The 27,840-nt window shown below is 37.5% G+C and overlaps 2 protein-coding genes across 2 annotated transcripts in view; one reads left to right on the top strand and one right to left on the bottom strand.

Annotated features, from left to right (window-relative positions):
* Positions 1–3,562: 3,562 nt before the first annotated feature.
* LOC112056490 (uncharacterized) lies at positions 3,563–11,331 on the bottom strand. The gene is made up of 9 exons (XM_052888895.1): positions 11,209–11,331; positions 10,221–10,318; positions 9,421–9,572; positions 8,237–8,313; positions 7,311–7,528; positions 6,098–6,271; positions 5,164–5,328; positions 4,131–4,303; positions 3,563–3,647 (listed from the first exon to the last, which is right to left on the bottom strand). Exons 1-9 carry the CDS (start codon positions 11,249–11,251, stop codon positions 3,563–3,565), a joined length of 1,185 nt encoding a protein of 394 aa, XP_052744855.1. The 5' UTR covers positions 11,252–11,331.
* A 5,475-nt stretch (positions 11,332–16,806) lies between these two features.
* Positions 16,807–27,840, top strand: part of LOC112051741 (T-cell leukemia homeobox protein 2-like) — a 75,764-nt gene continuing 64,730 nt past the window's right edge. Inside the window, exon 1 of the mRNA XM_052889049.1 lies at positions 16,807–17,575. Coding sequence (XP_052745009.1) covers positions 17,026–17,575 — 550 coding nt within the window. The 5' untranslated portion in view covers positions 16,807–17,025. The remainder of the gene's footprint in view (positions 17,576–27,840) is intronic.

The following is a 27,840-nucleotide window of genomic DNA, read 5'->3' as shown; positions in this document are numbered from 1 at the left end:
TACTAAGTATACGGCATCTATTGTACGTATCCTGCACCTGTAGTAAATAGTGATGTGCTAACTCCTTTCGTAAGTAGCTCATTTAAGTAGATTATTTTTTTCAGTGTAGACACAATATAACAACTTGAGCACCAAGAGGCAGGCAAGAGTGAATAGACGTCATTATCGCTTTCTGTCTGGCATGATTCATTAACCCATATTCCGCTCAGTATCGAGCACGAGTCTAGTTATAGTCCACCACGCTGGCCCAATGCGGATTGGCAGACTTAACACACGTAGAGAATGGGGATGATGACTAGGTTTGAATATATTGATTTTCATGATACATTCGGGTAAATAGGGTCAATGTTAACTAATTTATACATAAAAAGCAAAGATTGTCTGGATATTTGCAAAATAAATGAGATTATAAAATTTCAAAATCTATTAAAAATATTTTATCGTAATTAGATGAAAATTCATACAGTTATAGCACACATTAAATGTGACATTTTTTAATATATGAACTATTACTATTTATGTATGAACTATTACTATTATTATTGCGCATAAAAATCTAACGATCATTACATTGCCTATGACGTCATTAGTTCGAGCCATTTTGTATAGGGCGTTTTTCAGGTATCCGCGGCAGCTCCGCAAATCTGACTCTTTAAATCCATGTAGCTCCGAAAGTAATGATCGCAGATCCTTTTACAAAATTGCTTTACTATTAGTATACTCTTAATTTATATACAATTTAAAAACTGTCATCATCCCTATTAAGAAAATACTCTGGAATGCATGGTTTCCTCACGATTTTTTTTCTTCACCGTTTGAGACACCATACGTGATGTTTAATTTTAAATGCACACAACTGAAAAGTAAGACCGGATTTCGGTATGTATAAATTCTTTAATTTTAATAGTTTCTGATAATTTAGTGAAATAACATTGAGTACATACCCAAACTAAACAAATCTGTTACAAATACTATTTTACATGTAAATTTCAAGAAGTTGCATAACTTCATCCTTATAAAAACAATAAATTACACACTTCAAAAGTAAAAACGTTATACAAATTGTTGTTTTTCGATTTTCCGCCAATTTACATTGTTAATGCATTTTTGAAGTAAATTAAAATTACAGTCTATTAGTATCAATTACACATGATCAATGATCATGTGTTATTGGAAAATTTATAGATGCATTTACCTTACCTTACCTTATCAGCCGATAGACGTCCACTGCTGGACATAGGCCTCTTGCATGGACCTCCAAGCACAACGATCTCGAGCCGCCATCATCCAGCGGCTCCCTGCAACCCGCTTAATATCCTCGGTCCACCTAGTAGGGGGTCGCCCAACACTGCGTTTTCCGGTGCGGGGTCGCCATTCCAGCACCTTGGGGCCCCAACGTCCATCGGCTCTTCGAACTATGTGCCCCGCCCATTGCCACTTCAGCTTCGCGACTCGCTGAGCTATGTCAGTGACTTTGGTTCGTCTGCGGATCTCCTCATTCCTAATTCGATCACGCAGAGAAATTCCAACCATAGCTCGCTCCATCGCCCGCTGAGTGACTTTGAGCCTTCTAATAAGGCCCTTAGTCAGTCCATAGATGCACTAAAAGTTATTATTCAGTCAGAATTATTTAATAGGCAATACATACATATCTTACACCTGCGAAAGTACCTAAGTACCTATGACGACATCCGTTGCGCAGAGGTAAGCGCGGTGGATTTATAAGACGAAGGTCCTGGGTACGATCCCCGGCTGGGCCGATTGAGGTTTTCTTAATTGGTCCAGGTCTGGCTGGTGGGAGGCTTCGGCCGTGGCTAGTTACCACCCTACCGACAAAGACGTACCGCCAAACGATTTAGGGTTCCGATACGATGTCGTGTAGAACCGATAACCAACCGTAAAAGCGTGTGGATTTTCATTCTAATTCTAACAAGTTAGCCAATTTCCATCTTAGATTACATCATTGCTTACCATCAGGTAAGATCGGGCTACTTGTAATTGGTAGAGAATAAAAAGAAAATACTCACCGGTTTCAGCTTTTTCTCACACACACGGAGCCTATATGTCATCGCAAGTACCGTCCCACCCCATTTCCCAGGGAGCGTCAGTTATTATCAGGAGGCCTATTCTGTTATAATGTTTTGTATAACTCGTAAGTGCGAGTGTCGAATTCACCTCTATCTCTCTCTATTTAATATGATACTATAGACACATAGTATCATGTTAAACAGATAGACAGACAGACAAAGAACATATTCCTTTTCTTCTACTACAATACTATGGTGGCGGCAGATCGTTCACTTTACGGGTTGACTCGTATTTATTGTTTGATTTTTCCTGTTAATTTAGTTTCCCATAGATATTAATTTTGTTATTTTTTTTTTTACTCTGTTCTTTTTTTGTTTTTGTTTCATTATTTTATTTTACTTAGTATAAATTATATAATATGTAATCATGTATAAGTTTTAAGTTAAGACACGTCACGTAGACACGTCCGTGAACACATAAGGTTTCACCTGAAAACCAGCGCCACAGCTCGCTGTGGCATCGTGCTGAGGTGGATACCTTTTTTGTCCACGACCAGATGTATGTATTGTATGTTCTGTTTGTTTATTTTTATTTCATTACTTGTGTGTGGACAAATAAAGAGATTGTACTCTACTCTACTCTACATAGCGAAATATGCAAGTTCGAAGCTCATACTGTCGAAGTGGTAAAAATATAGTTACAGAATAGCCTACTAAAGTAAAGTGAAACACAATATAATGCATTGTTAAAAAATATATTTATTTGCCTCTAATTCTAAGGGTGCTTTTTGCGATGGACTTTTCTTTGAAAGGTATTGAAGTTTGTTTGAAATGAATTGAAGTTGGCCTGTAATTTTATAAAAATAGGATTAAATAAATATTATGCAGACAAAAGAGCCTTAGAGATTAAAATACAGTGATAACTTTAGCGTTTTCTTGGTTCTGTCGTTACAACTATCTTATAATAAATAGTAGACGCCGCGCGGTTTCACCCGCGTTGTTCCCGTTCCCGTAGGAATACGGGGATAATATATAGCCTATAGCCTTCGTCGATAAATGGGCTATCTAACACTGAAAGAATGTTTCAAATCGGACCAGTAGTTCCTGAGATTAACGCGTTCAAAAAATCAGCTTTATAATATTAGTATAGATTAGACAGACCATTTTTTATACATTAAGGGCCCTAAGTAGAAATACTGCAGCATATAGGCCTTTTGTAGGTACTTCCAAATATCTCGATACTGAGCCGCCTGCATCCAGCGAATCCCTGCGACTCGCTTGATGTCGTCAGTCCACCTGGTGGGGGGTCTACCAACACTGCGCTTTGTAGTGCGGGTCGCCATTCCAGCACTTTGGGACCCCAACGTCCATCGGCTCTTCAAACTATGTGCCCCGCCCATTGCCACTTCAGCTTCGCGACTCGTTGAGCTAAACATGTAACTTTGGTTCTTTTGCGGATCTCCTCATTTCTGATTAGACTTGCCCTCCATAAAATAGGCTTTTAGGAATATTAACAAATTACTTATTGCATCTAATTACCTTTCACGAAGTTTTGGCCACTCGAAATTTGTCTCAACCATATTTTTGTTTAGTGACTTTAACATTCTTCTGCATGACATTCTGTAATTTATACTTACGTCACGATTATGCCTCAACTAGCGGACGCCTGCGACTTCGTCCGCATGAAATTTTTGACGGCCTCCGTGGCGCAGTGGTATGCGCGGTGGATTTACAAGACGGAGGTCCTGGATACGATCCCCAGCTGAGCCGATTGAGGTTTTCTTTGGTCCAGGCCTTGGTTAGTTACCGACAAAGACGTACCGCCAAGTGATTTAGCGTTCCGGTACGATTTCATGTAGAAACTGAAAGGAGTGTGGATTTCATCCTACTCCTAACAAGTTAACTCGCTTCCATCTTAAATTGCATCATCACTTCAAATGAAATTTGGCACGATTTGGGACCGTATGACGAAGAAGGTTATAGGATACTTTTTATCGCGAAAATAAAATCAGAAGGGGGTGAAATAGGGGTTGAAAGTTTCCATCAACTTTCACACGGGCGAAGTCGCGAACCAAGCGAATGAAACCTAGAACAAAATATTACTCAATGTCTTTTTCGATAGCACAGCTGATGACATGTCTATTCCGCCAGACGCTCGTATAAAGGAATGGTCCGTGACACTTCTGCGTGATGTTGGCGGTCATGCAGGCGGAGATGACTCCTATCACCACAGAAGTCTTTCCGTGGCCGACTACTAAGGGCCCGCCGTGGTCGTTCTGGAACAAACAAGATTGCTATCAACCCATTTTCGGCCCACTGCTCGTGTCTCCTCGGAGAATGAGAGGAGTTAGGCCGATAGTCTACCACGCTGGCCAAAACACGCGAGAATTGAGAGAATTCTCTGGTATGCAGGTTTCCTCACGATGTTTTCCCTTCACCGTTTGATTCACGTGATAATTAATTTCATAAAATACACACAACTGAAATGTTGGCGCATGCTCCGGACCGGATTCGAAGCCACATCCTCCGGAATCGGAGGCAGAGGTCTTATCCAATCCAAACAAACAACATAGAACAGCTAGCCAAGTGGCACGTCGATTCTCTTTCTACGATCGCTAACGGTTCGAAAACTAGGCATGTATGGGAATGACATTGAAAAGGTTGATAAAATATTTACGTTTTTCGCAATTTTCCCTTTACTTGTGCTTGCTGTTGTTGCTTTATACCAAATTTCAATATTCTGAGTTCACAGGTAGTACCCTGTAGGTTTTGATTTCCATGCTAGTATCGAAAATTTGCAGCATAAACGGCTGTATCTTTTGATTGTGTAGACTTAGAAGTTTGATTTTTTCACAGCTCTAAGGGACAGTAGACCTGAGTAATTGATATGAATTTCAGAAGTGATACTTTCACGCGTTCCTGAGAAAAAGGGTCTTGACATACAGACAGACAGACGGACAATGAAGTGATCCTATAAGGGTTCCACTTTTTCCTTTTGAAGAACAGAACGAACCTTTATGGAACCCTAAAAACTGTACAAAATATTCAATTGCATCGCCAATTTTAGGTTTATTTTTGAAGAATTTGAAAATGATCGTGGGTATTTGGAAATCTTACCGAAAAGAAAGGACATTACCTCACAAAATCCCCCAGATATGGGTTTGGCTCTTCTCGCATCACTCCAATGTCCCGACGAATGTATTTGCGTCTTACTCGGCTCCAGAATGTATCTTCTTGCGCGATACGTTTCGTCTTCTACTTCATCAGAATAGACTAGTTCCTTGCAATTTATCTCTTGTTCCTGTTCGAATTTGTAACTAGTTAAGCAAGTAGACATTTTAGAATTCAAACTATCGTTTTAACTATCGAATTTATGAGATTAACCAGGTACGCAAGACAGGAGAGTGCACAGGTGCAATCTCTATTCCCTAACCCTCATAGTCCGATGAGACGGCAGACCGACACGACCGGTAAAAGATCAGGCTTTCCAAGGCACGGGGTGTACTGTTTCCAAGGCTGGTGGCAAGATACTGGCTGCATTTCCACGTTGGATATCCAAGCTGCTCCTTTTCGCAAAAAATGAGCCAGCCCTTTTATCAACTAGCCGCGGGGAAATAATTGAGATAAATGTTTTGGGACTACGACTTCGGTTTCCTAGGTTATGATATTTTGAGCGAAGTAGTCGACGATCTATTGATGACAGGTAGAGGATAACAATGAGCTGTGATAGCCCAGTGGCTAAGACTTCTGCCTCTGATTTCGGAGGGTGTAAGTTGGAATCCGGTCCGGGGCATGCCACCTCCAACTTTTCAGTTGTGTGCATTTTAAGAAATTAAATATCACATATTTCAAACGGTGAAGGTAAAAACGTCAGGAAATCTGCATACCAGAGAATATTTTTAATTCTCTGCGTCTGCATTGGGTCAGCGTGGTGGGCTACTAGCCTAACCCCTCTCATTTTGAGAAGGAAACTCGAGCTTAGCAGTGAGTGTTATGGGTTGATAATGAGGATGATGATGAGAGGATAACAATGGTAATGCACGTCTTTAAAAGATAATAATGATACATACTCTACATAGAAGACTGACGGAGTCTGCGTCAACGCCATCTTTAGCGCAAATCATATTGTTGTCTATAATGTGATGGTATTGGTCAGGCCATTGACGCTTGCATTTCGTCTTCGATATCAGTATGACGTCCGTTTCTAGCAGCTCCGGTGAATTCATTGTGGGACGCTCAAACATCTTTATCAGAAAAGCAAAGCGATTAATCGACGCTTCCCGTGACGAAGGTCTATATTTAGACCATAGAATGAGTATTGCCATACAACGTGGCAATACTGCCAGCCTTCTGGACACTTTCAAACATTCATCATCATCATTACTAGCCGATCAACGTCCACTGCTGGACATATGACTCTTGCATGGACTTCCAAACACCACGGTCTCAAGCCGCCAGCATCCAGCGGCTCCGTGCAACCCGCTTGTTGTCCTCGTTCTATCTAGTGGGTCGACCAACACTGCGCTTTCCGGTGCGAGGTCGCCATTTCAGCACTCTGGGAATTCACGAGCTTTACTTACTTACTTATTTCCTTCGGCGCTACAACCCTTTGAGGGTTTTGGCCTCTTCTACCACTTTTCTGCATTCGTTTCTTTTCTTCACGTTTTTTTCCCACACAGCTAACTTTTCCATTTTTTGCATGTCTTATTTAACACTATCACGAGCATTACCTCTTTATAATATTAGTATTTAAGAAATTAAACATCATTGTCTCAAACGGTGAAGGAACATCGTGAGGAAACCTGCATACCTGCAGAACTGTTTTAATTCTTTACGTGTGAGAAGTCTTCCAATCCGCATTGGTCGAGCGTAGCGGACTATTAGCCTAACCCCTCCCATTCTGAGAGGAGACTCGTGCCACAGTGAGCCGAATATGAGTTGTTACTTGTTGTTTTTGATGATGATGTTGATGAATATTGGTATATCTAGTTTTTGCACCACTTAATTAAAAATCAAACTGTAACCAAAATAAGACCCTAGAATAGCAGAGAATGACTTTGAGTCACGCACTTGTGAACGATGTGTGTAGGGCTAAAGGCGCCTTTGACAGATATCTTACAATCCCCTTTTCCACTCAAGTCACTCTCCCCGCCTATCCCAAGTAGTAGAATTACACAACAAGAGATGTGGACGGCTCGAACGCCACGAGCACACTGAAGCCGTCCGTACCGCAAGTCGTTGCAACTCGGCGATAACACTAGATGACTAGATGATTTGTCTTACATCACCAAATCTGTCAACGGAGCCCCATCCAGCAATAGATGCCACAGTCTTAGGACTCTCGAGGTTCTCCGACTGGTTGTTGTAGGCGATCATTTTGGGCACGAAGTCGCAGCCTCTGACGCGTCTCTCGAAGTTGAACGGTTCGTTAACTTTAACGACGGCTATGTCGTTAATCATCCAGCGAATGTTGTTGAATTCTTTGCCATCGAAGACGTAGTCTGTAAGTGAAATTGTCGTAGTTGAATGTTTTTTTATTCTTTACAAGTTTTTTTTTTATTTTTATTGAGAAAGAATACAATAGGAAACTTCAGCTAACTTATCCTAATAACAATACAAATCATGCCCACGTGGAATGGTGGCAAGAATACTGGCTGCATTTCCGCGTTGGACAGCCAGGCTGATCCTTTGCGCAAAAAATGAGCCAGCCCTTCTGTCACCAGTCGAGGCAACTAGTTGCGGTGAAATTATTCGGTAAAATTTTTTGGCACTGCGACTCCATGGCCCAAGGGCCTCCACGGCAAAAGGTACAAATATGTAAATACTAGCTGACGCCGCGCGGTTACACCCGCGTGGTTCCCGTTCCCGTTGAAATATGGGGATAATATATAGCCTATAGCCTTCCTCGATAAATGGGCTATCTAACACTGAAAGTATTTTTCAAATCGGACCTGTAGTTCCTGAGATTAGCGCGTTCAATCAAACAAACAAACAAACAAACAAACAAACAAACTCTTCAGCTTTATAATATTAGTATAGATATTTTGTACTCATTTTATTTCATTTATTTATTTGTTGAGAATACACACAGTACAATTATGTATTCGACCATTTCTGGTGTACAACAGTTACAAAGACACAAGTTATTAAAATAAAAAAGAGAATAGCAATTAAATTAAATCACACTTAATTGTACATTTTAACTTTACCTTTAGGTACACATTTCCATACAGCTCTCTTCGCACCATTCTTCACGCATTCGTCTTCTTCCTCTAACGGCAACCATCTGTAAATAAATAACATTCAGTAATCGACTTCAAAAAAGGAGGAGGGTCTCAATTAGGAATCTTTTATTTTTGATTTAAATATTATTTAAAACAAAGAAATAATATAAAAATAGCATAGATAAATACCGCTTTGGATAAACAATATACCTACATTCTAGAAATTGATGGCCAAAAAAAAAAGAAAAACCTAGCGGAAAAATAAGGAACTAATTTCCTACATTTTGAGCGTACACTAAATTTCGTTGTGGCACCCTCTTATAAGATGGAGGGTATATTTTATTATTCTCTTTTTCAATTTCAATCTCACCTGATGGTAAGTGATGATATAGTCTAAAATGGAAGCGGGCTAACTTGTTAGGAGGAGGATGAAAATCCACACCCCTTTTCTGTTTCTACACAACATCGCACCGGAACGCTAAATCGCTTGGCGGTACTTCTTTGTCAGTAGGGTGGTAACTAGCCACGGCCGCAGCCTCCCACCAGCCAATGGTGACGTTTTACCATGGACCTTAATATAAAATCCTTGCATTAGACTACCTTCATGTCATACACCAAGTAATGGATGATTGTGAATTAAATTACCTCCAGGCATTACGAGTATTAACATATGCCGTAGATCATCGATCGTAGATCGTTAGATGGGACTCAAAGCATCGCGAAATTGTCATTGGTTTCGCACATTGAGTACGTCATCACTCGTAACACATTTCTCTTTATTCATGTTGTGGCTTGTGTTTTTACACTTCCAAAATGAACACGAAGGCATAATTAAAGGATAAAAAAAACGGTAAATATTTTTTTAAGTCCACGTTCACTCACAGCATGCGCTTGTTACGTACTATTAGAGCACGTCTTTGGGTAATGACATAAAATTGTGCGTTCTTTAGTATGGGCCCATCTAACAATTTATATCGATTCCTTAGGTTGAAAGAAGGAGTGAAGTGTAATTTATTACACTAGGCGACGCTCCGTTGTTTCACCCGCGAAGTTCTTGTCCCTGTGAGAATATGGGTTCACTAAACGAAAAAGGAGGTTATGTAGCAACATAGCTACTTTATCCCGAAAAAATACATGGTTCCCGCGGGATTTGTGTGTAGTGTAGTAACCTGTGTGTTCCAGAGACCACGTAGAATTGTTTGACATCCTCGATGCAGGCCGCAGACGTCAGTATGTACTGGGGGTGGATGATGACCCCTCCGCACAGCCAGTTGGACCTTTTCCCCTTTGTACTGCCAATGGATGCGGGTCGGAGGTAAACCTTTTTAGCAAACTCAAAGGTGATTACAACTATAAGAAAACTAATGTCAAACAAAAGTTTTTCACAACATTTGTCAGGACAACTTAATTAACAATCAAACTGTAACCAAAATAAGACCCTAGAATGGCAGACAGTCACGCACTTGTGAACGATGTGTGTAGGGATAAAGGATCCTTTGAATGTTAACAAACACTCCCCTTTTCCACTCAAGTCATTCTCCCCGCCTATCCCAAGTAACCCATAATGAATTACACAACAAGAGATGTGGACGGCTAGAACGCCACGAGCACACTGAAGCCGTCCGTACCGCAAATCGTTGCAACGCGGCGATAACAACCTTGTCAATATTTTCTTATTAATCAATTCAATATGCAGAAAAACATCGTGAGGTTCCTTAGCAGAAACCAAATTGCGTGTTTGGAGTTTAAGGTAAGCTAACACCCGGGACCCGACCCGCACCGCCTTGTCGCTGGGCGTCCACTTGTCCCTTCACGTCCTTGGAAGCCTTTTTGAGTTTTCTCTGTTGTGGTTTGAGTTGTCTCTTTTTTACATAAACCCTAATCTTTTTTATCCGTAAACTTTTTTGTAAGTCAACCTAGGTACCTACAACCTAGATACGTAACGTGCCTAGTAAAAAGCCATTGTTACCATGTATGGTCGAGTATCTTCCGCCTCGTGACCTCTCAAAATTCTTCTGGTTTGATTGAGTATCACTTTGCTGGACATCTCTGTGGTTGCGGAATATACTGTAACAAAAGGTTACACATTCAATCCAATAGTCCACCACGCTGGCCCAATGTAAATAGATCTCACACACGCAGAGAATTAAGAATATTCTCAGGTATGCAGGTTTCTTCACGATGTTTTCCTTCACCGTTTGAGACACGTGATATTTAATTTCTTAAAATGCACACATCTGAAAAGTTGGTGGTGCATGCCTCGGACTATATTCGAACTTACGCCCTCCGGATTCGGAGGCAGAGGTCATATCCACTGGGCTATCACGGACCCAAAACCGACCATGGGTTAATTATGATGATATTTTAAGCTTACTAGAGGCTGTAATTTAATCGCTTCGTAACCCATAAGTATATCTATTTGCAGGAACTAATTACTTAAGCCAGCCCTGGTTTTAGAGGGTAGTGATACTAAGACCAGATAGCAGTCACCCAGAGCTAACGGCGTTGCTTATGGACTTTACAGCAAAAAGTAAACAATCATAATATTATCAGGTAAGACGTTCTATTTTACGAAATATACTAAATCGGCTTGATTATGGCCTTATTTGATAGTAACTAAGATGAGTCGAAGTTTGGCGATATTTCGAATACTCGCAAACTGGAAGAGTTCTGAGTGATTCTAAGCTTTTTACGTTCTCTGCATTCTACGTTTTGCATTCTCTAAAATGTAGATAATATGTAGACAATAATTAGCATCACGCATATAGATAGCATATCCCCATAGATAGATTGCGTTTTTTTCAAGACTTGCGCTTGACTGAAAACACGTCTGATGGAAAGTGTTCCTACGGGAACGTGAACCACGCGGGTGAAACCTGGAATTAAGCTCCAAAAGTTGCGCAAGCCACAGTATTCAAAATGCCTGAGAGCTTTCTGTATGAGCGAGATAAACTTACCTTTTTCAATGCAAAGAAAACAAAATACTAAACTGAATAACATAATCCAACTCCGATACAAACTATTATTAAGAAATGGGTAAATTCAATACGAATGATTGATTTGTTTTTGCCATAGCTGGCTAACTATTTCATGGTTTGTTGCATTTATTGAATAAGTGAGAGTAGGTATACCTACCGACATACCTAGTAATCTTAGTAAGAATGATTTATATGATTTTGTTCTCGTGCGCAACACAAAAATTTTCATCTCACTACAGCGAAGAAAATGCTAAGTATAAGCAGCATTTAGCATTTTCACTGTAATAACCCTGTAGATATAAAATTCATGGGTTATGTACCACACAATGGTCACTCATTTAATCATTGTTAATAATAATTTACGCATTGGGCCAGCGTGAGACTCGAGCTCAGCAGTGAGCCGAATATGGGTTGATAAGCCGAATAATAATTTGTTAGTTAATCACAAAACTACAAAAAAAGAATCACAGTTTTTTTTTTTTATTTTTGGATAATTTTCATAGAACAAATAGATTTCTTTTTTTAATTTTTTACAAGTTAGCCCTTGACTACAATCTCACCTGCTGGTAAGTGATGATGCAATCTAAGATGGAAGTGGGCTAACCAGCCAGACCTGGACTAATTAAGAAACCCGCAATCGGCCCAGCCGGGGATCGAACCCAGAACCTCCGTCTTGTAAATCCACCGCGCATACCACTGCGCCACGGGGGCCGACAAAAATATTACTAGAATTCAAAAATTTAAGTAGATACCTATTTTATTTCGATTTGCAATAAGATAAGCAAAGATCGTCGACTATACACATACAGACGGTTAATTATTTTTTGTATTTTCTTAAATCGAGAATACTTTAATAAAAAAAATCAATTTTTTCTATTATTATTTAATTAATTGAGATCCATTTTATAAAATGGAAATGGAATGGGAATTAGTTGTTCTTTTAGTTTTTCTACTAGGAAGTAGATGGCGGTAATACATAATTATGTTCAGGAAATATTTTGTTTGATAAAAGTTTGCCAGTAAGTTTTTGGCAATTAATTACTAGATATTATATTATTCAGTTAATACTACTTTATTATTTTTTTAATACATTAATCAATTAGTTATTATCCACAATATTATTATAAATAAATAACTATGGATGATTTTAGAGTATGTTTTTAGTTATGCTACTCGACACGAGATGTCGTATTTTGATTAAACAATAATATGGATGGAGCTATCTATACATTCGCTCTAATAGCGCATCTTTGATTATTACTATCTCTTATTTATTTATTAGTTCAATAGTTAATTTTTAACAATGTTAATATAAAAATAAAATACAAAACACTATTAACCCTCCCGCTGCGGGACATTTGAGTGTCCAAGCAACCGGTGGTCAGGGCTCCAGAGTGAGGAACCTCCTCACAATACGCGCCGTCTCAAGAATCACTGCCTTTTGTATCCGACTCTTGATCCAACAGTTAAGCGAAAGATTCTTAAGGTGTTGGTCGAAGCTTTTCGCTATAAGACCTTTGACTGAAACAACTATCGGAACAATAATAGCTGACAAGCAACATTCCACATGGCGGTAATCTCGTGAGCAAGGCAATAAAAGTATTTTGATACTTTTATTATTAATAGCGCATATTTGATTCGACTTTGTTTTTTTTTTTTATTCTGAACGCTTTTTTAACATCCGTTGAAAAAACTCTCGTGTGAATAAAGGCTTAACGGGCGCTAAAAAAGCATTCAAATATAGTATGAAGTTAAATGAAGATCTATTTCCAACGCCTAAAATTGAAAACGCAACATTGCTCGAAAAAAAGCGTCGTGTGAACATATACTTGGGAATGCATTTGTTGTATTTGAACGCTTTTTGACGGCCTCCGTGGCGCGGTGGATTTACAAGACGGAGGTCCTGGGTTCGATCCCAGGCTGGGCTGATTGTGGTTTTCTTAATTGGTTCAGGTCTGGCTGATGGGAGGCTTCAGCCGTTTCTAGTTACCCAGCCTACCGACAAAAACGTACCGCCAAGCGATTTAGCGTTCAGGTACGATGTCGTGTAGAAACCGAAAGGAGTGTGGATTTTCATCCTTCTCCTAACAAGTTAGCCCTCTTCCACCTTAGACTGCATCATCACTTACCATCAGGTGAGATTGTAGTCAAAGGCTAACTTGTAAAGAATAAAAAGAAGTTGTTCAACGTCTTTTAAAAAAAACTCTCGTGCGAATGAGGTCATACTTTCAAACAGTGGCGGATTTGTCTTGGCTGCCCTCTGCTCCATTGTAAGAGCCGCACTTTTTAAGCACTCATCATAAATAATAGACTAAGTATTTAAATATATTTTATTGCCTTTTATCCAAATCTGTTTATTAGTTTTTTTTTTTTTTTTTTTTAATGAGAAAGAATACAATAAGGAACTTAAGCTAACTTATCCTAATAACTATACAAATCATACCCACGTGGAATGGTGGCAAGAATACTGGCTGCATTTCCGCGCTGGACAGCCAGGCTGATCCTTTGCGCAAAAAATGAGCCAGCCCTTCTGTCACCAGTCGAGGCAACAAGCATCGGTGAAATGATTCGCTAAAAATTTATGGCACTGCGACTCCATGGCCCAAGGGCTCTCCACGGCAAATGGTACAAATATGTAATTGGTTTTGTAACATTTTCAAAAAGTTAAAAAACAAAGTTTCGGGTATTGCACAAAAAAGAAAACGAAAAAATTGTATGAAAACGGAAAAAAAAGAAAGTCATAAATTACAAATTACTGTAAATCTGCCACTGTTGTGACTTCACGTGAATCCTAGAAGACCAGTAAAAAAAAAATCAGTATTTTTTTCTAACTTTTGATTTAGGTTTATTCGTTTTAAATATTTTCCAAAGTTTTGGGGATAACTGCACGTTCAAAACGGTTAAGTTTTGAGAAAAGAGGAACGTCATACATAGGTTAGAAATTTTTGTACATCAGCCAAAGTCATGCTCAACAAATGCTCAAGTCTTCTATACCTACCACACGGGCCCAGGACCTCGACTTCACGTGAGTCCTAGAAGGCCAATCCTACTAATATTATAAACGCGAAAGTTTGTATGGATGTTTGTTAGTCTTTAACGCCGCAACTACGGAATTGATTTGGCTGAAATTTGGAATAGACATAGATTTTACTCTCCATTAACACATAGAAAATCCATGGTTCCCAAGGGATTTGTGAAAAACTAAATTTCATGTGGACGAAATCGCGGTCGTCCGCTAGTAGAAAAATAATTTACTATGTTTTTTCTAACTTTCGATTTAGATTTATTGTTATTGTAATATTTTGAAAGTTTTGGGGATAACTGCACATTCAAAACGATTGAGTTTTGACAAAAAAAGAACGTCATAAATTAGAAATCATACCTATTACTCGGGCCCAGGACCTCGACTTCACGTGAGTTCTAGAAAGTCAATAGAAAAATAATTTCCTATGTTTTTTCTAACTTTTGATTTAGGTTTATTGGTTTTGAAATATTTTAAAAATTTTGGGAAAAACTGCACATTCAAAACGGTTAACTTTGAGAAAAAAGAACGTCATAAATTAGAAATAATTATAAATCCAGCTGTCAAAGTCACACGGGGCCCGTGCCCAGACTTCACGTGAGTCCTAGAAGGCTAATAGAAAAATAATTTCACTATTTTTGTTCTAACTTTTAAAATTAATATGCTTTTTGTGTCATTAAACTGATATCGTCATAGTCATCATGGTATTTAAATGCCTTTTTCAACTGAATTTTCCCTACTACCTATAATGTGGGTAACTTCAAGTTACGAAACCTTTTTTACTATGTGACCAAGGTTTCGGAATGCCCTAAGATATAGTTTTGGACATACCGATTCGCTTGGAGAAATCAGGCAAAGTAGTGGTACCTAACTAAGCCACGGCCGAAGCCACTAGACAACAGATTTTAAAGCTAAGGTCATAAATTACAAATTATTGTAAATTGTAAATCCGCCACTGCTCTCAAACCTACACCTGACGTATCCCCTTTAAAGGTGAATGCCCACCGATCCATAGAACGTCGGCGTCGGCCCAGGGAACCCAGGAATACTCCTGTATAAAAGTATATGGAGGTGATAATGTGATGTATAAAATAAGTATCTGGTTAACTAGTATTTTTTTTATTCAAGAAACATGCTTTTATTAAGCAAATCTTAATAAAAGCATGTTTCTTGAATAAAAAAAATACACCAAAGCGGCGAAGTAGCATTTGAACTATATATTTCTTTTGTATTATTTTTTTCTGTTATCAACGAGCTTATCAAACAAGGGAATGAACAAATAAACCAATCATAAATCTTCAAAAATTTATCATAAAACTCAGGCCAACGATCTTGGCTTGTCCCTGTTGTGGATAAATTAAAGACGAATTACAAATGTCGTAAAACGTTGTAGCAAACTTTTTTTGATAAAGTAATGATTTCATTATTATAGTAGAATTATTAAGATTATTTTGCATATAAGTAAACTGCCAAATGGTTAGGGATGGCCTGGGATGGGCATTCCCCTTTTGGTGCACACAGCTTATTCAGGTACATGATTAATTGAATATATTATTTGGGTAGGTATTGTTAATTATCTGAATAGAGAACTTTACTCATTATTATTATAAACTGTAACTTGATTTCGTTATTAATTTTTAATCATAATCAATATTGGTATTATAAAAGGTTTTACAAAAGATAAAAATCCCAGAAACGTACGTAAAAGACAAAAAAGATTTGGAAATAATGTAAATTACGGTAAAGGTCATATCTACTAAATTATGGGCCACTACCATTTTCATAATAAGTAGAATATTATGTTATATAGTAGGTAGGGAGGTAAATCTATAGTTAATAATCTAGCTGAGCCATAAACCAATTATTATTATTTAATACGATCACGATCACCAATATCAATTTGAGTGCGCCCAACAATTATTGTAAGAGCCATTTTCGTCTTATCATTCTGACCATAGCACCCTTTACTTCTCGGCGTGTCTCGCCCAATAGCATAAACAAGCTATCTTCGACAATACATTACTCCATTATCTACGGCTATAACACGAAACTGGGGTCTATTTTATTATAAAGTGCATTGTATGGAGCGGTCGACCGGCGTCTAAATAATTTAAATGTCTTAAAAGATTCAAAAATAGTTTCCTAACATTGCCCCCCCTAATATGTACACCATTTGTCAGGCCATAACTGGATTTAAACGGAGCGTTACGATATGATAAGACACACCCACTGATGGAAATGTAGCCGTCTCTTTCCATCGTAAACGATCCAGCTATCAACGTGTATAGATATCTCGTTTCAGCGTTTGGTCCTTCGAAAGCTTACATCATAGCATCTTGTGGAATAACGCCGTAGATCAATCTATTTAACAATGAAAACTGAACCTTACTGAAAGTGTATACAGTACGAATTTAAGTAGCTGATGAATGGATGGGGGAAGCGTTGAAGCGGGACGTATGTAGAAAGAGACGAGGATACACGTTCCGGTAAAGTTAGCGAGTCCAAACGAGTTTTTATGTTTGGAAATCGTATTAAGCTTTTGTCGGAAAGTGTTTCACTCAACAGGCATAGTTGAAGCGATTGTGCGGTCAAACTATCACGTTCGCGAGGGAAGCTGATTGGCCCGTTTGTGCCAACGCTGTCTGTTGATACGCGCGCGATAATTTTACTAACTAAAGTCGTTGAAAGTGTAAATAACATTTATTTATAAAAATGACAATTCGTTGATTTAAAATTGAGAACGAATAACTGTGTCAGTGTATAGTTTTGCAATAATGTCTTCCTTACATTCGGATGACGATCAAGAGGAAATCAATGTCGATTCTGACAGTAGACTCTCTGGACAGTATGATAGGAGCATCGGATCTGATAGAGATTCGGATTGCTTCAACGAGAGATACAGAGATTCTCCCAATGAGCACATGACTGAGACTCAACAGCACCAGCAGAGGGTGAATCTCCCCTTCAGCATATCCAGATTATTGGGCAAACATTTCGAGGACATAGACAAGAGGAGAAATTCCGGGGAAAGTGACGATAGGAGTGACCAGGACACTGAATCTGAAAGTGCTAAGGACGATGGGAAGGACTCTAGTTTATCGTTGAATTTCGCTCATAACCCTGGACTTTACCCTAACTCTAGTTTACTCTTACGACCCGGTTTGGCTTTGGGGGGTGGTTACTTTCCCAATAACCCTGGCGTTGTGAGGGTGCCTGCTCATAGAGCTCTGGGAGCGCTGGGAGCGTGGGGCGTAGCCCTAGACCCCATGAGGCAGGCGGCTGCCGCGGCCTTCGCTCATCAAGTTGTGAAGGATAGACTAAATGGTGAGTAAATTATTCTTTGAAAAACTAAGAAAATAGGCTACGCTAGTTTTGAAATTCAAAATAAATATCTATTCGCAATTCAGCGCGGGAATGCTGCCTGCGTGATGGGCACCCTACCAAGGGCGGCAAATTTTGATAAATATTTTTAGGCATTAGTTTTAATTTTAATTTATTTTAATTTTGTAGTTATAGTTATATTTTATTTTTATAATAAGTTTAGCCTATTTAAGTATTATTTTCATTAATAAAATTTGATATTCTAGGGCATGGTATTTTCAAAATCGTTAATATAACAACGCTAATTGAAAATGCAGTACTTTGCGGAAGTTCATTACGATAAGGGAGTAATTGATTTATTATTAAATTAAGTGTGTGAAGTTACTTTGCAATCAGTGGCGTGCACAAGGTACAACTAGGGTATGCATTATACGTACGAATTGAACAAAATGGGAAATTCCTTCTCCAACAATAAGAAAATTCTTTACCCTTAGAGTGGGCAATGCATTTTTGCATCTATGAAGTGGCGTTAACACTGTTTGCAATTGAAAAAAAAATACACTTAACTTAACTACTAAATAAGTCTGTGCTATTATTTATTTTTGCTTGTTGATTAAGTAACAGAAAAACTGAGTTGTGTGAAACAATTAAAATTAGACGGTGTCTTTCTTATATTCATTTATTTAAATATACTTCTTTATTAATTTTTTATACCTAAGTTTATACTTACTACAATAATACTTAAAAGAATAATACAAAACACTATTAAATTTTATAAAAATATACCTACAGCTCTCCCTTGGCGACACATTAAGGTGCCCAACCGACCAGTCTAGACCGCGCCCTTATCAATACATTCGCAAATCAATGTTAGTCATTTATCGTCAAGGTTGAATGTTCGATTTACTTCGACATTCGCTTGCTTTAGATGTTTGTGCAGTTAGGAGTAGTATACTAAGGTACTAACTGGACGCAGAAAATGGAATTGCATTCCATTTTTTACGGCGAACAGGGTCACTTTATACGCCGAACTTCAGGTGTTGCACAGGAGTTCTTCTAGAAGAGGCAACCCTTCTAGGATACCTGGAAACTAGAACCCTTCTAGGTCTAAATGACAATGAAAGCGAAGACGTTGCAGGCCAAAGACTGACTAGTAGAGTAGACTAGTAGCGCGATCTGACTTTATTGGATTACGTTAAAGAATGGATAGATCCCGTTGGAAAATTGTTTCAGCCCAATGCAAAACTTGGTGTCGTCATCATCATCACCAACAACAACCCATATTCGGTTCATTGCTGAGCACAAGCTCCTCTCAGAATGAGAGAGGTTAGGCTAATAGTTCCTGGCCCTATACTTACTACTAAACTAAGTGTGAAAGGAGTTAAAGAGAAGAAGAGACTAAAGAGACTTGAAAATTATATAATTTATCTATTTATGCAACAAAAACGTAGAATTCGACACTAATAAGGAAATCTGAATTCATAGGGTCGCGTAACGTAATAGTAGATTTATAGAGAACCCTCACCGAGGGTCTCACTCGCACTTGCACAGTTTTTGAAATCTATAGTGCTTACTCTGACCAAACACTTTATGCGCGCCACCGTACTGAGGATATTGCAAATGATTTCAGTTCAAATAATTAAAAATTTATGAAACTGACTTTCCCGAGTTTATCTCAGAATGGTGGGTCAATATTTCAAAGCATAAAACACAAAAAACAACTTTTATTTTTTTATTGTTCGAGTATTAAAATGCGATTTACATTCTACTTAAAAAGATTTATGTGTTCCAGATTAATTTTGGAAATATCAAACATTATAAATGACAAAACAACGTAACATTTTCTGTTTCGATTAATTTTATATAGCAGATAACCCACCTTTGTTGAGTCATTGGCTTGAAATCATGACTGTCTTCTACCACACTGTTCATTCAGTAGAAGTCCACAGCTGGACATAGGTTGTAAGGAATTAATTTTAATTACTGACATGAGACGAATATCTTAGCATTCCATGGATTCACCGTAAGGGTGCCGGTTTTCTTCTCTATCTCAGGTTCGAAAGACAAAATATCATTCTTTACAATATTCATTATCATTAAATAAGATAATTAATTCCACTTCTTTTGTGAAGACAAAAGCCGACGCAGTTGACTCCAAACTTCATGGTCATTAATAAATTCATTTATGTAAAATAAGATTAAAGTAAAAACATATTGTTTAAACTTATGCTTTGACTTATAACTGGACTTAAGGACTTTCTTGAGCCACCAACAACCATTATGTTCCCCATTATGTATCCGCTTGATGTTCGACCGATCGATTATAGTAGGGGTCGACCAAAACTGCTTTTCCGTGCTTTTCAGCACCTTGAGATCCCAATGTCCTAATATATAATTCTATTTACTAATATAGTCTAACCCATGCGATGCTAACAGACGTGTAGTTTTATTTTAACTGAACAATCAAATTGTTCAGTTAAATTGTACGTTTAGTGTTCTTCCGTTTTAACTGTACCTACTATAGTTGATTTTGATTGAAAATTCGATTAGGTAAAACTGTAGGTCTGTAGCGTGGGTAATGGTTTTGGTTGAATTTTTGATTAGATAGAACTGTACAATAAAAACTGCGCAGCTAAACCTGCAGGTCCGTAGCACGGGTAATGGTTTTGGTTGAATTTTTGATTAGATAAAATTGTACCTACAGTAAAAACTGCAGATCTGTAGCACGGGTGATGGTTTTGGTTGAATTTTCGATTAGATAAAACTGTACAGCAAAAACTGCGCAGCTAAACCTGCAGGTCTGTTGCACGGTTAATGCTACAGCTGCAGGTCTACAATTAGATAAAACTGTACAGTAAAAACTGCGCAGTTACAACTTAAGGTCTGTAGCACTTCCAGTCCGAATTAGAAACGACCATCATATAATATTATTTAAAACAATTTTCATCCCATAAACTTATGGGTGAATTCTATAAATAAGAGTCGCATTATAGTATGAGATCCGGCATAAGAAGTAGGAAAATATACTCTTATCTGAATGTAGTGAATTTTTTAGTCGTGAATGAAAGCTTATTTTATGCTTAATTTTTTTTTTTAAGCAATAAAGGCCAGCGCTTGACAACAACTAAGCCTGATGGTAAGCATTAATGCGGTCTAAGTTGGAGCGCGCTTACCTAGAAGATGCCTATTCGCTCTAGCTTTGAAGGTGTCTAAATTTAGCTCTATTATGTATATATATTGCCTTTGATCTGGTTCATGGTTTTTCCTGTATATACCTGTGAATTTATTTCTTATCACTTATAAATACATATGAGGGTACATACGAGTATTTCTAATGCCGGATTTTAGACTATGAATAAGCGATCTTATCCAAAAACTGCTAACACTGAACTGTTATAAAGTCGTATCGATCACTGATGAATCATTTTATATATGATGAAAAAATAATGACTCCACCTATGATTTGGACAACCTATTTTGCCATTGCGTGACACATTTTTTTGGGTTCTTTTTATGTGACCGAATGAAGGCGCCTCGGCCACTAATTTGTCGGCTCGCATTTTAGACTGCATCGCAACATGAGACACCCAAGGTTTAGTATAGTAATGAACCTATCAATGTTTTGTACAAGTTATTTGCCTTAGCGTGACACATTTTATTATTCGGTTCTCTTTGTCTCTGTAATTTCATGCGGCGGATTGTTTTTTAACACTAGAAAGACGGATAGGGGTCTTTTGACCGATTTTGCAGATTAGCGGTCGATAATTTCAAAACTATTTATTCTTGTATTACTCCTTCTCTTGATTTTTAAGAAAATAGTTTAAATTTCAATATTCCATTCATGTTATTGTAATATAATCGTGTTATAATAATGTTGTATAAAACATATCATTTACCTTCAAAGACCGCGCTCGGTCATTTGACACGCAGTATTTAGCATGGAGTTATATTGCTGGCTTTTGCCTATCAGATTAAAAAAATATAACCAACATTTAGTTGGTTACTTAATAGGTAAAAAATAAATATATATAAATACAATCGGTAGGTATACCAGATTAATTAAAAAAAAAATGGAACAGTAATTGTAGATTAGTACTTGCCAAATTTAATTAAGTGAATGAGTGGCCTAAAATTGTTGTAACTCTATAAAATATAATATTATTGATTAAGTTTTTTTTTTCAAGTTTAGCTGAAGATGGACACCAAATCTCTGAGATTTTTGTGATTGTCTGTGTAATTTACCTTTTTTGTAAACTATGTATTTTCATAGATAAATACTTAAATAAGTGAACCTACCGATAATCGATACCTTTTTTGGCGTTGTGCGACACATTTTTTTGGTTATTTTTATGTCGAGGACTAGATACCACTAGACAATGTCATTTAACTCACCCCATCATTTATATTAGACTTGTTGTCACTTAACATGAAGTTAGATCACTAGCTAGAACCATTTAATTGGTTGTCACTAAACATACATCCAAGATTTAGTCTGTTAGTAATGAAGCTACTATTTGTAGAACCTTTTTTGCCTTTGCGTGACTTATTTTTTTTGGGTTCTTTTTATGTCGTCGATTGAAGGCGCCTCGGCCACTGTAATTTGTCGCGCCGCTCGTCGCCTTGCGGCTAATTTATTTGTTTTCTGTATAAAAAACCTTTTTCGTTCTTCCACGGTATCGTCGTACGGTCATAAGGTATATAAAAAACCTTTTTGTAATCAATGTGAGGTGTTCAGATAACTTCTGAGTTAAGCTTTATCTTATTTTCTATTATTGATACGAATTTATCTGTTTTCGTCTATCTCAGAAGATTAAAGTTCAGACATTTTATCGAATTGCTTGTATGTGAGCGTAGATAAATAAAATAATGTATTAAAGAGTGCATGTAATGTTGAAATTTTTGAAGTAAGTTAATTGAATTATTGTGACATAAGTATATAAGTAGGTAGGTACATAGTTTATATTTTAATGATAATAAAATAAAAATGATACAAACACAAATTTTGCATTTATAATTTTAAGGACATGTACATTAAGTGTAGATATACCTACTTTGAATTAAAAAAAAAAAAATCAAAAACCAACCGGTTTCATACATAAGTTGTATAAAAAGTTAGTTTATTTTGTTATTTACTAGAAGAGGTCCACGTGCTAAACAATTTTTCATCGGATTGACTTTTTCGGGTTGAAAATTAGCCTATGTGTCAATATTAGGTATAATCTTTTTATCTTTCTAGTATTCCATATTTCAATATAAGTTCAAAAAGTTTCAGCGTAAAAGGATTAAACAAACAAACACACGCTTAAACACAAATATAGTTGGATGTGATAGAAAAAAAATACTTTGAAAAAAAAATATTCCTTCCGTTCCGAATTACTATCGCCGCGATTCGCAGTTTTGTGTTTTTTACCAAAAAAAAAAACAGTTTTTATGTTTGCCGATCATGTAATATTCACCCAATTAGGTGTTTTTTGCGACCACCCAGTTCCGAGGAAGTGGGAACGTTCGTCCACTCTGTAATTGAGACGGGTGGCGTGCGACGAAAGACCTTTGTCATTTTAGCGCCAATAATAATTTGACAGCTATTTTTTGTGTCGTTTCCTCGTAAAACGACCTATTCTAGTATTTTTGACGACTTCTGTGGCGCAGTGGTATGCGCGGTGGATTTACATGACGGAGGTCCATGGTTCGATCCCCGAGCTAGTTAGTTACTACCATACCGGCAAAGATGTCGTGTAGAAACCGAAAGGGAAGTGGATTTTCCTTTCCTTCTAACTTCTCCTTACAAATTAGTCTGCTTCCATTTTAGATTGCATCATAATTTACCATCAGGTTATATTGAAGTCAGAGGTTAACTTGTATCTAGTAATAATAAAAAAAAAAATAGTTTTTTTTTATAAATTTTTAATAGTGTTTTTTTATATTTATTACATTATTAAAAATTAAAAAAAAGAGCTAAATAAATGAGAGAGAAAAAAAATAGTTCTAGCCCTAACACCCCCGGTATTCTATACATGGCTTATGGCATTGTATATATTACCAAATTATACAGATTGCCGGTAACATAATATAAACTAGTTCGTTTTGTTAAAGAACTTCTGATGTCCAGTACAAGATACTCGTACCAATAATAGAAAGTAGATATTGTAAATAGACAATCATTTGCAACTATTTGAAGCGTATCTAAATGGAGCGATTTCCTGCGATTTGTGGTCAGGTTGTCGCTTTAGATAAGTAGAAAGTAGTTAGAGAAAAACTGGCCAAGTGCGAGGTGGATTTATCATCATTATCATCATCATATCGGCCGATGGACGTCCACTGCAGGACATAGGCCTTTTTTAGGAACTTCCAAACATCACGATACGGAGCAGTTGGATTTATAAAGATAGCTATTTTTTTCAAGTCTTCAAAGTGTTTCATCATCATTATCTTCCCATTTTAAAGGCCCAGTGTGTCCCAGCTTTACTTTCTGTGTGAACGTGGAAGCTGATCCAACAGCCCCCAAGCATCTTTGTTATTAAGGAGGTCATCAATAATTGATTCAATAATTGCACGTTGGTAGGCCCAAGACTGTTTTGGGGATCTTGTTATAAAATAATAAACCATAACTAAATAAACCATACTAAAGACGAGCAGTTTTATCTGTACAGTTTTATCTAGTCTAAAACTGTACGGAGAAAACTGACGGACACTACACACGCACGATATAACTGAACAGTACATTCGATACGTACGATGCGGATCAGTTGCCTGCATTAAATTTCCCTTTCGTTTGTTAATATTAATACTAAGTTTTTCAAAGATTGTCAATGCATGGTCTAAGACTGTTTTGTTTATAAAATAGTTTAGAGTAAACCCCTCTAAAGATATTTTCACTTGTGATCGCAAGGGGTAAACTGATATCACCAATTTATGTCCGTTTTTACATCATTTGTTTAGTAATTTTGACTCCATAAGATAGACAAACTAACTAACTATGGGCCTCATAAGAAGGCTCAGAGTCACACAGCGGGCGATGGAACGAGCTATGTTAGGTGTATCTCTGCGTGATCGAATCAGAAATCCGCAGAAGAAAGATCACTGATATCGCTCAGCGACTCGCGAAGCTGTAGTGGCAATTGGCAGGCCAATAGTTCGAAGGTGGACTGACGACATCAAACGAGTCGCAAGGATTCGTTGGATGCAGATGGCTCAGTATCGTTATATTTGCAAGTCCCTACAAAAGGCCTATGTCCTGCAGTGGACGTCCATCGGCTGATATGATGATGATGAAGATAGACAGAAACACAGTTACGGTGGCTATGATACAGTTACCATCTTCCTTTGAATTTCTGAGTGTTAACATAAAGTCCATAGTAAGCTAAGAAGTGCCTAGCCATGTTAAATGAGCCTTAAGTAAAACCTCGCCTCGTGTAATGACAAGCCGGAAGCGGCGATGCCATTACGAGGTCCAAGCCAATTATGTTATCCACCGATCGATATCGGTGACCAGTTTCAAATAAAATAAATAAAAATCTGAGAAACTCCGCCAAATTACTATCTCAGTGTTTTTTGTTCGCAACTTTTGCATATTCTAATTTAGAATTTGAGAATACATTATTATATACTTCTATGCCTTTACTAATATTATAAAGACGTAAAGTTTGCGCTGAATCTATTTTGAAAATTCTTTAAAGCAACGTTGTTTGTGAATGTCGTGGGCTATATTTCATTCCCATTTTCCTATGGGAAAGAGAACTATCCAGATGAAACCATGAGGCGTTTGCTAGTCTATCTTAGTTTTTTTTAGGTGGTATTTGTTTTTTTAATGCAAATAGGCTCGCGTTTGACCATGATCTAACCTGTTGGTAAGTGTAGATACAGTCTAAGATGGAACACGCTCGCCCAGGAGAAGAGTGAAGGTGAAGGTGCCTATTCACTCTTGTTTTGAAGATACCCAAGATAAATACATGGAGAGATTTAAAGAGAAAATTTCTAAACACCTAAAACTATTAGTGTAAATATTTAATTTCATTCGACTAATGGTGGCCACTGATCCGCATTGTTTTTTTTTTTTTTTTTATTCTTTACAAGTTAGCCCTTGACTACAATCTCACCTGATGGTAAGTGATGATGCAGTCTAAGATGGAAGCGGGCTAACTTGTTAGGAGGAGGATGAAAATCCACACCCCTTTCTGTTTCTACACGGCATCGTACCGGAACGCTAAATCGCTTGGCGGTACGTCTTTGCCGATAGGGTGGTAACTAGCCACGGCCGAAGCCTCCCACCAGCCAGACCTGGACAAATTAAGAAAATCTCAATCTACCCAGCCGGGGATCGAACCCAGGACCTCCGTTTTGTAAATCCACCGCGCATACCACTGCGCCACGGAGGCCGTCAAATTGTACGTATCGGAAGCATCACATCAAACGGATTTTTAATTTTACGGTAGATAAAATCCGTTCGATGCAATCCATACGATGCGGATTAGTGGACGCACTTGTCTTTATATACAAAGAATACTAAACTCCGTTCGATTCGATGCGTACGGTGCGGAACTGTGGATGCCTGGTTCATGGGAAATAAATGGAGCAATTATTGCTTGGCAACATGTATGCATAAATGTGGAAGAGTTAGTGGAGCAATCTGAAGCAATTTCAATAAATTCCGATGTTTTGGTAATATTGTTTCAAATTTTACATATACGAGTACCTACATACCTACTCTATATTTGTCGATCATGTCGATTAAAAACGCAATAACAAAAAAGCTTTCTATACGTTTTATTGAAATATCTCAGTAAATCTTCGCGCTTAATTCCGAAATTTTAAATTTTAATATGCGAATTTCAGACAGATTAAACTCGACTTTACTGAATTTTTATATTTTTATATAAAAAAAATAATTATTTTAAATTAATGTTTCTGTTAATTATGAGGTATAAAAAAGTGTGTCTACCATGAAGTCGATGTAAAAACAAACTTGTAGGAATTCAAAAGTGAATGTGAATAGTTTAATAGTCCACGTTTTGTCATCAGATAAGCAAACTCCCGGTCACCGTGTTGTAACAAGTGGGTGAAATTTACATAGCTATCGTCTAATCCGGTGATAGAGCTCTAATCTTATCAATATCAATCGCCCGTTAATTTGGGTTTATGGTTATCTTGTGCCATTGACCGCCATATGTTATGTCATTATGGTTTTTTTCCTCTATTAATCAATTTGACTCGTTTTGTAATTAATAAGTTGATCGGTCAAAGTTCGTTTATAGTAAGTCTGTTGATGGAAATGTTGAAACGAATGTTGGAACGTTTCTCGACCAAGTATAAGACCTGGTATAACATTTACTATCTGCCGGTCAATGCACTAACTTAAACGAAAGTTAACTACCTAATAGAATTATCATAAAATCAATAACAACAGCATTTTTCGTATTCCGTTAACGACCACTGGGAAATGTCATCTACCTACTCTATGATATCCACGAATGGTTGTCAGTAGGCACTGAATGAGATTTTTTACCTATAATCTAAATTTTGATCAGTAAGCACTGAATAAGTAGTGAATACGAAATCACGTGACTTAAGAATTACTAACAATAGCTAGTTGGTAAATTCCGTATATGTCTACTAACAAACGTCAGAGTTAGTGAATTGACCTGCTGGACGTGCTCAGTAGAAACCAGGTCAAGAGTACCCTAACTTGAATATTATAAAGATTTGATGAGAACAGATGAAGCGAGGATCGTAGCCAGTAAAAGGACCTGAGTGCCTAGTTTCAATATTTTCGTACTGTTACTCACAGGTATCGTCACAGTATGAAACTGCCACTAGGCCCTCTGGTCTCTTCCTACCCTATGGGAATGAGGCGCGATATTATATTGTAATGTGTGTAATATGTATGGAAGGTATTTTAGAGAGGCTACCTATGTGGTGGTTTTAACTGTACAGTTTTATCTAATCGAAATGGTAATCAAAATCATTAGACAAAACTGTACGAAGAAAACAAGACAACTACACACGTACGATTTAACTTAACAGTTCAACTACCTATTCAGTTAAATCTATCGGACGCATCGCATCAAACGGATTTTAGTATTCTTTGTATAGTAAGTCATATAAGTGCGTCCACTGATCCGCATCGTACGGATCGCATCGAACGGATTTTATCTACCGTAAAATTAAAAATCCGTTTGATGCGATACTTCGATACGTACGATGCAGATCAGTGGACGCCCACAATTAGACAATCGAATTGAGCTCAACTGTTGAGCATAATCCAACCCAAA

Source organism: Bicyclus anynana, chromosome 24 (assembly GCF_947172395.1).
Source record: "Bicyclus anynana chromosome 24, ilBicAnyn1.1, whole genome shotgun sequence".
Classification (NCBI taxonomy): domain Eukaryota; kingdom Metazoa; phylum Arthropoda; class Insecta; order Lepidoptera; family Nymphalidae; genus Bicyclus; species Bicyclus anynana.
The sequence above is the reverse complement of the archived record's forward strand: the minus strand, read 5'-3'. Positions and strand labels throughout refer to the sequence as shown.

Bases quoted from the DNA above. Each gene is read 5' to 3' on its own strand.
- LOC112056490 (XM_052888895.1), bottom strand. From the start codon at position 11,251: ATGTTATTCAGTTTAGTATTTTGTTTTCTTTGCATTGAAAAAG. The intron at 9,573-10,220 runs GTAACAATGGCT...TTTGCTAAAAAG, and splicing joins AAGATACTCGACCATACATG to GTTTACCTCCGACCCGCATC. The intron at 6,272-7,310 runs GTAAGACAAATC...TTTCTGATAAAG, and splicing joins CCGTTGACAGATTTGGTGAT to ATGTTTGAGCGTCCCACAAT.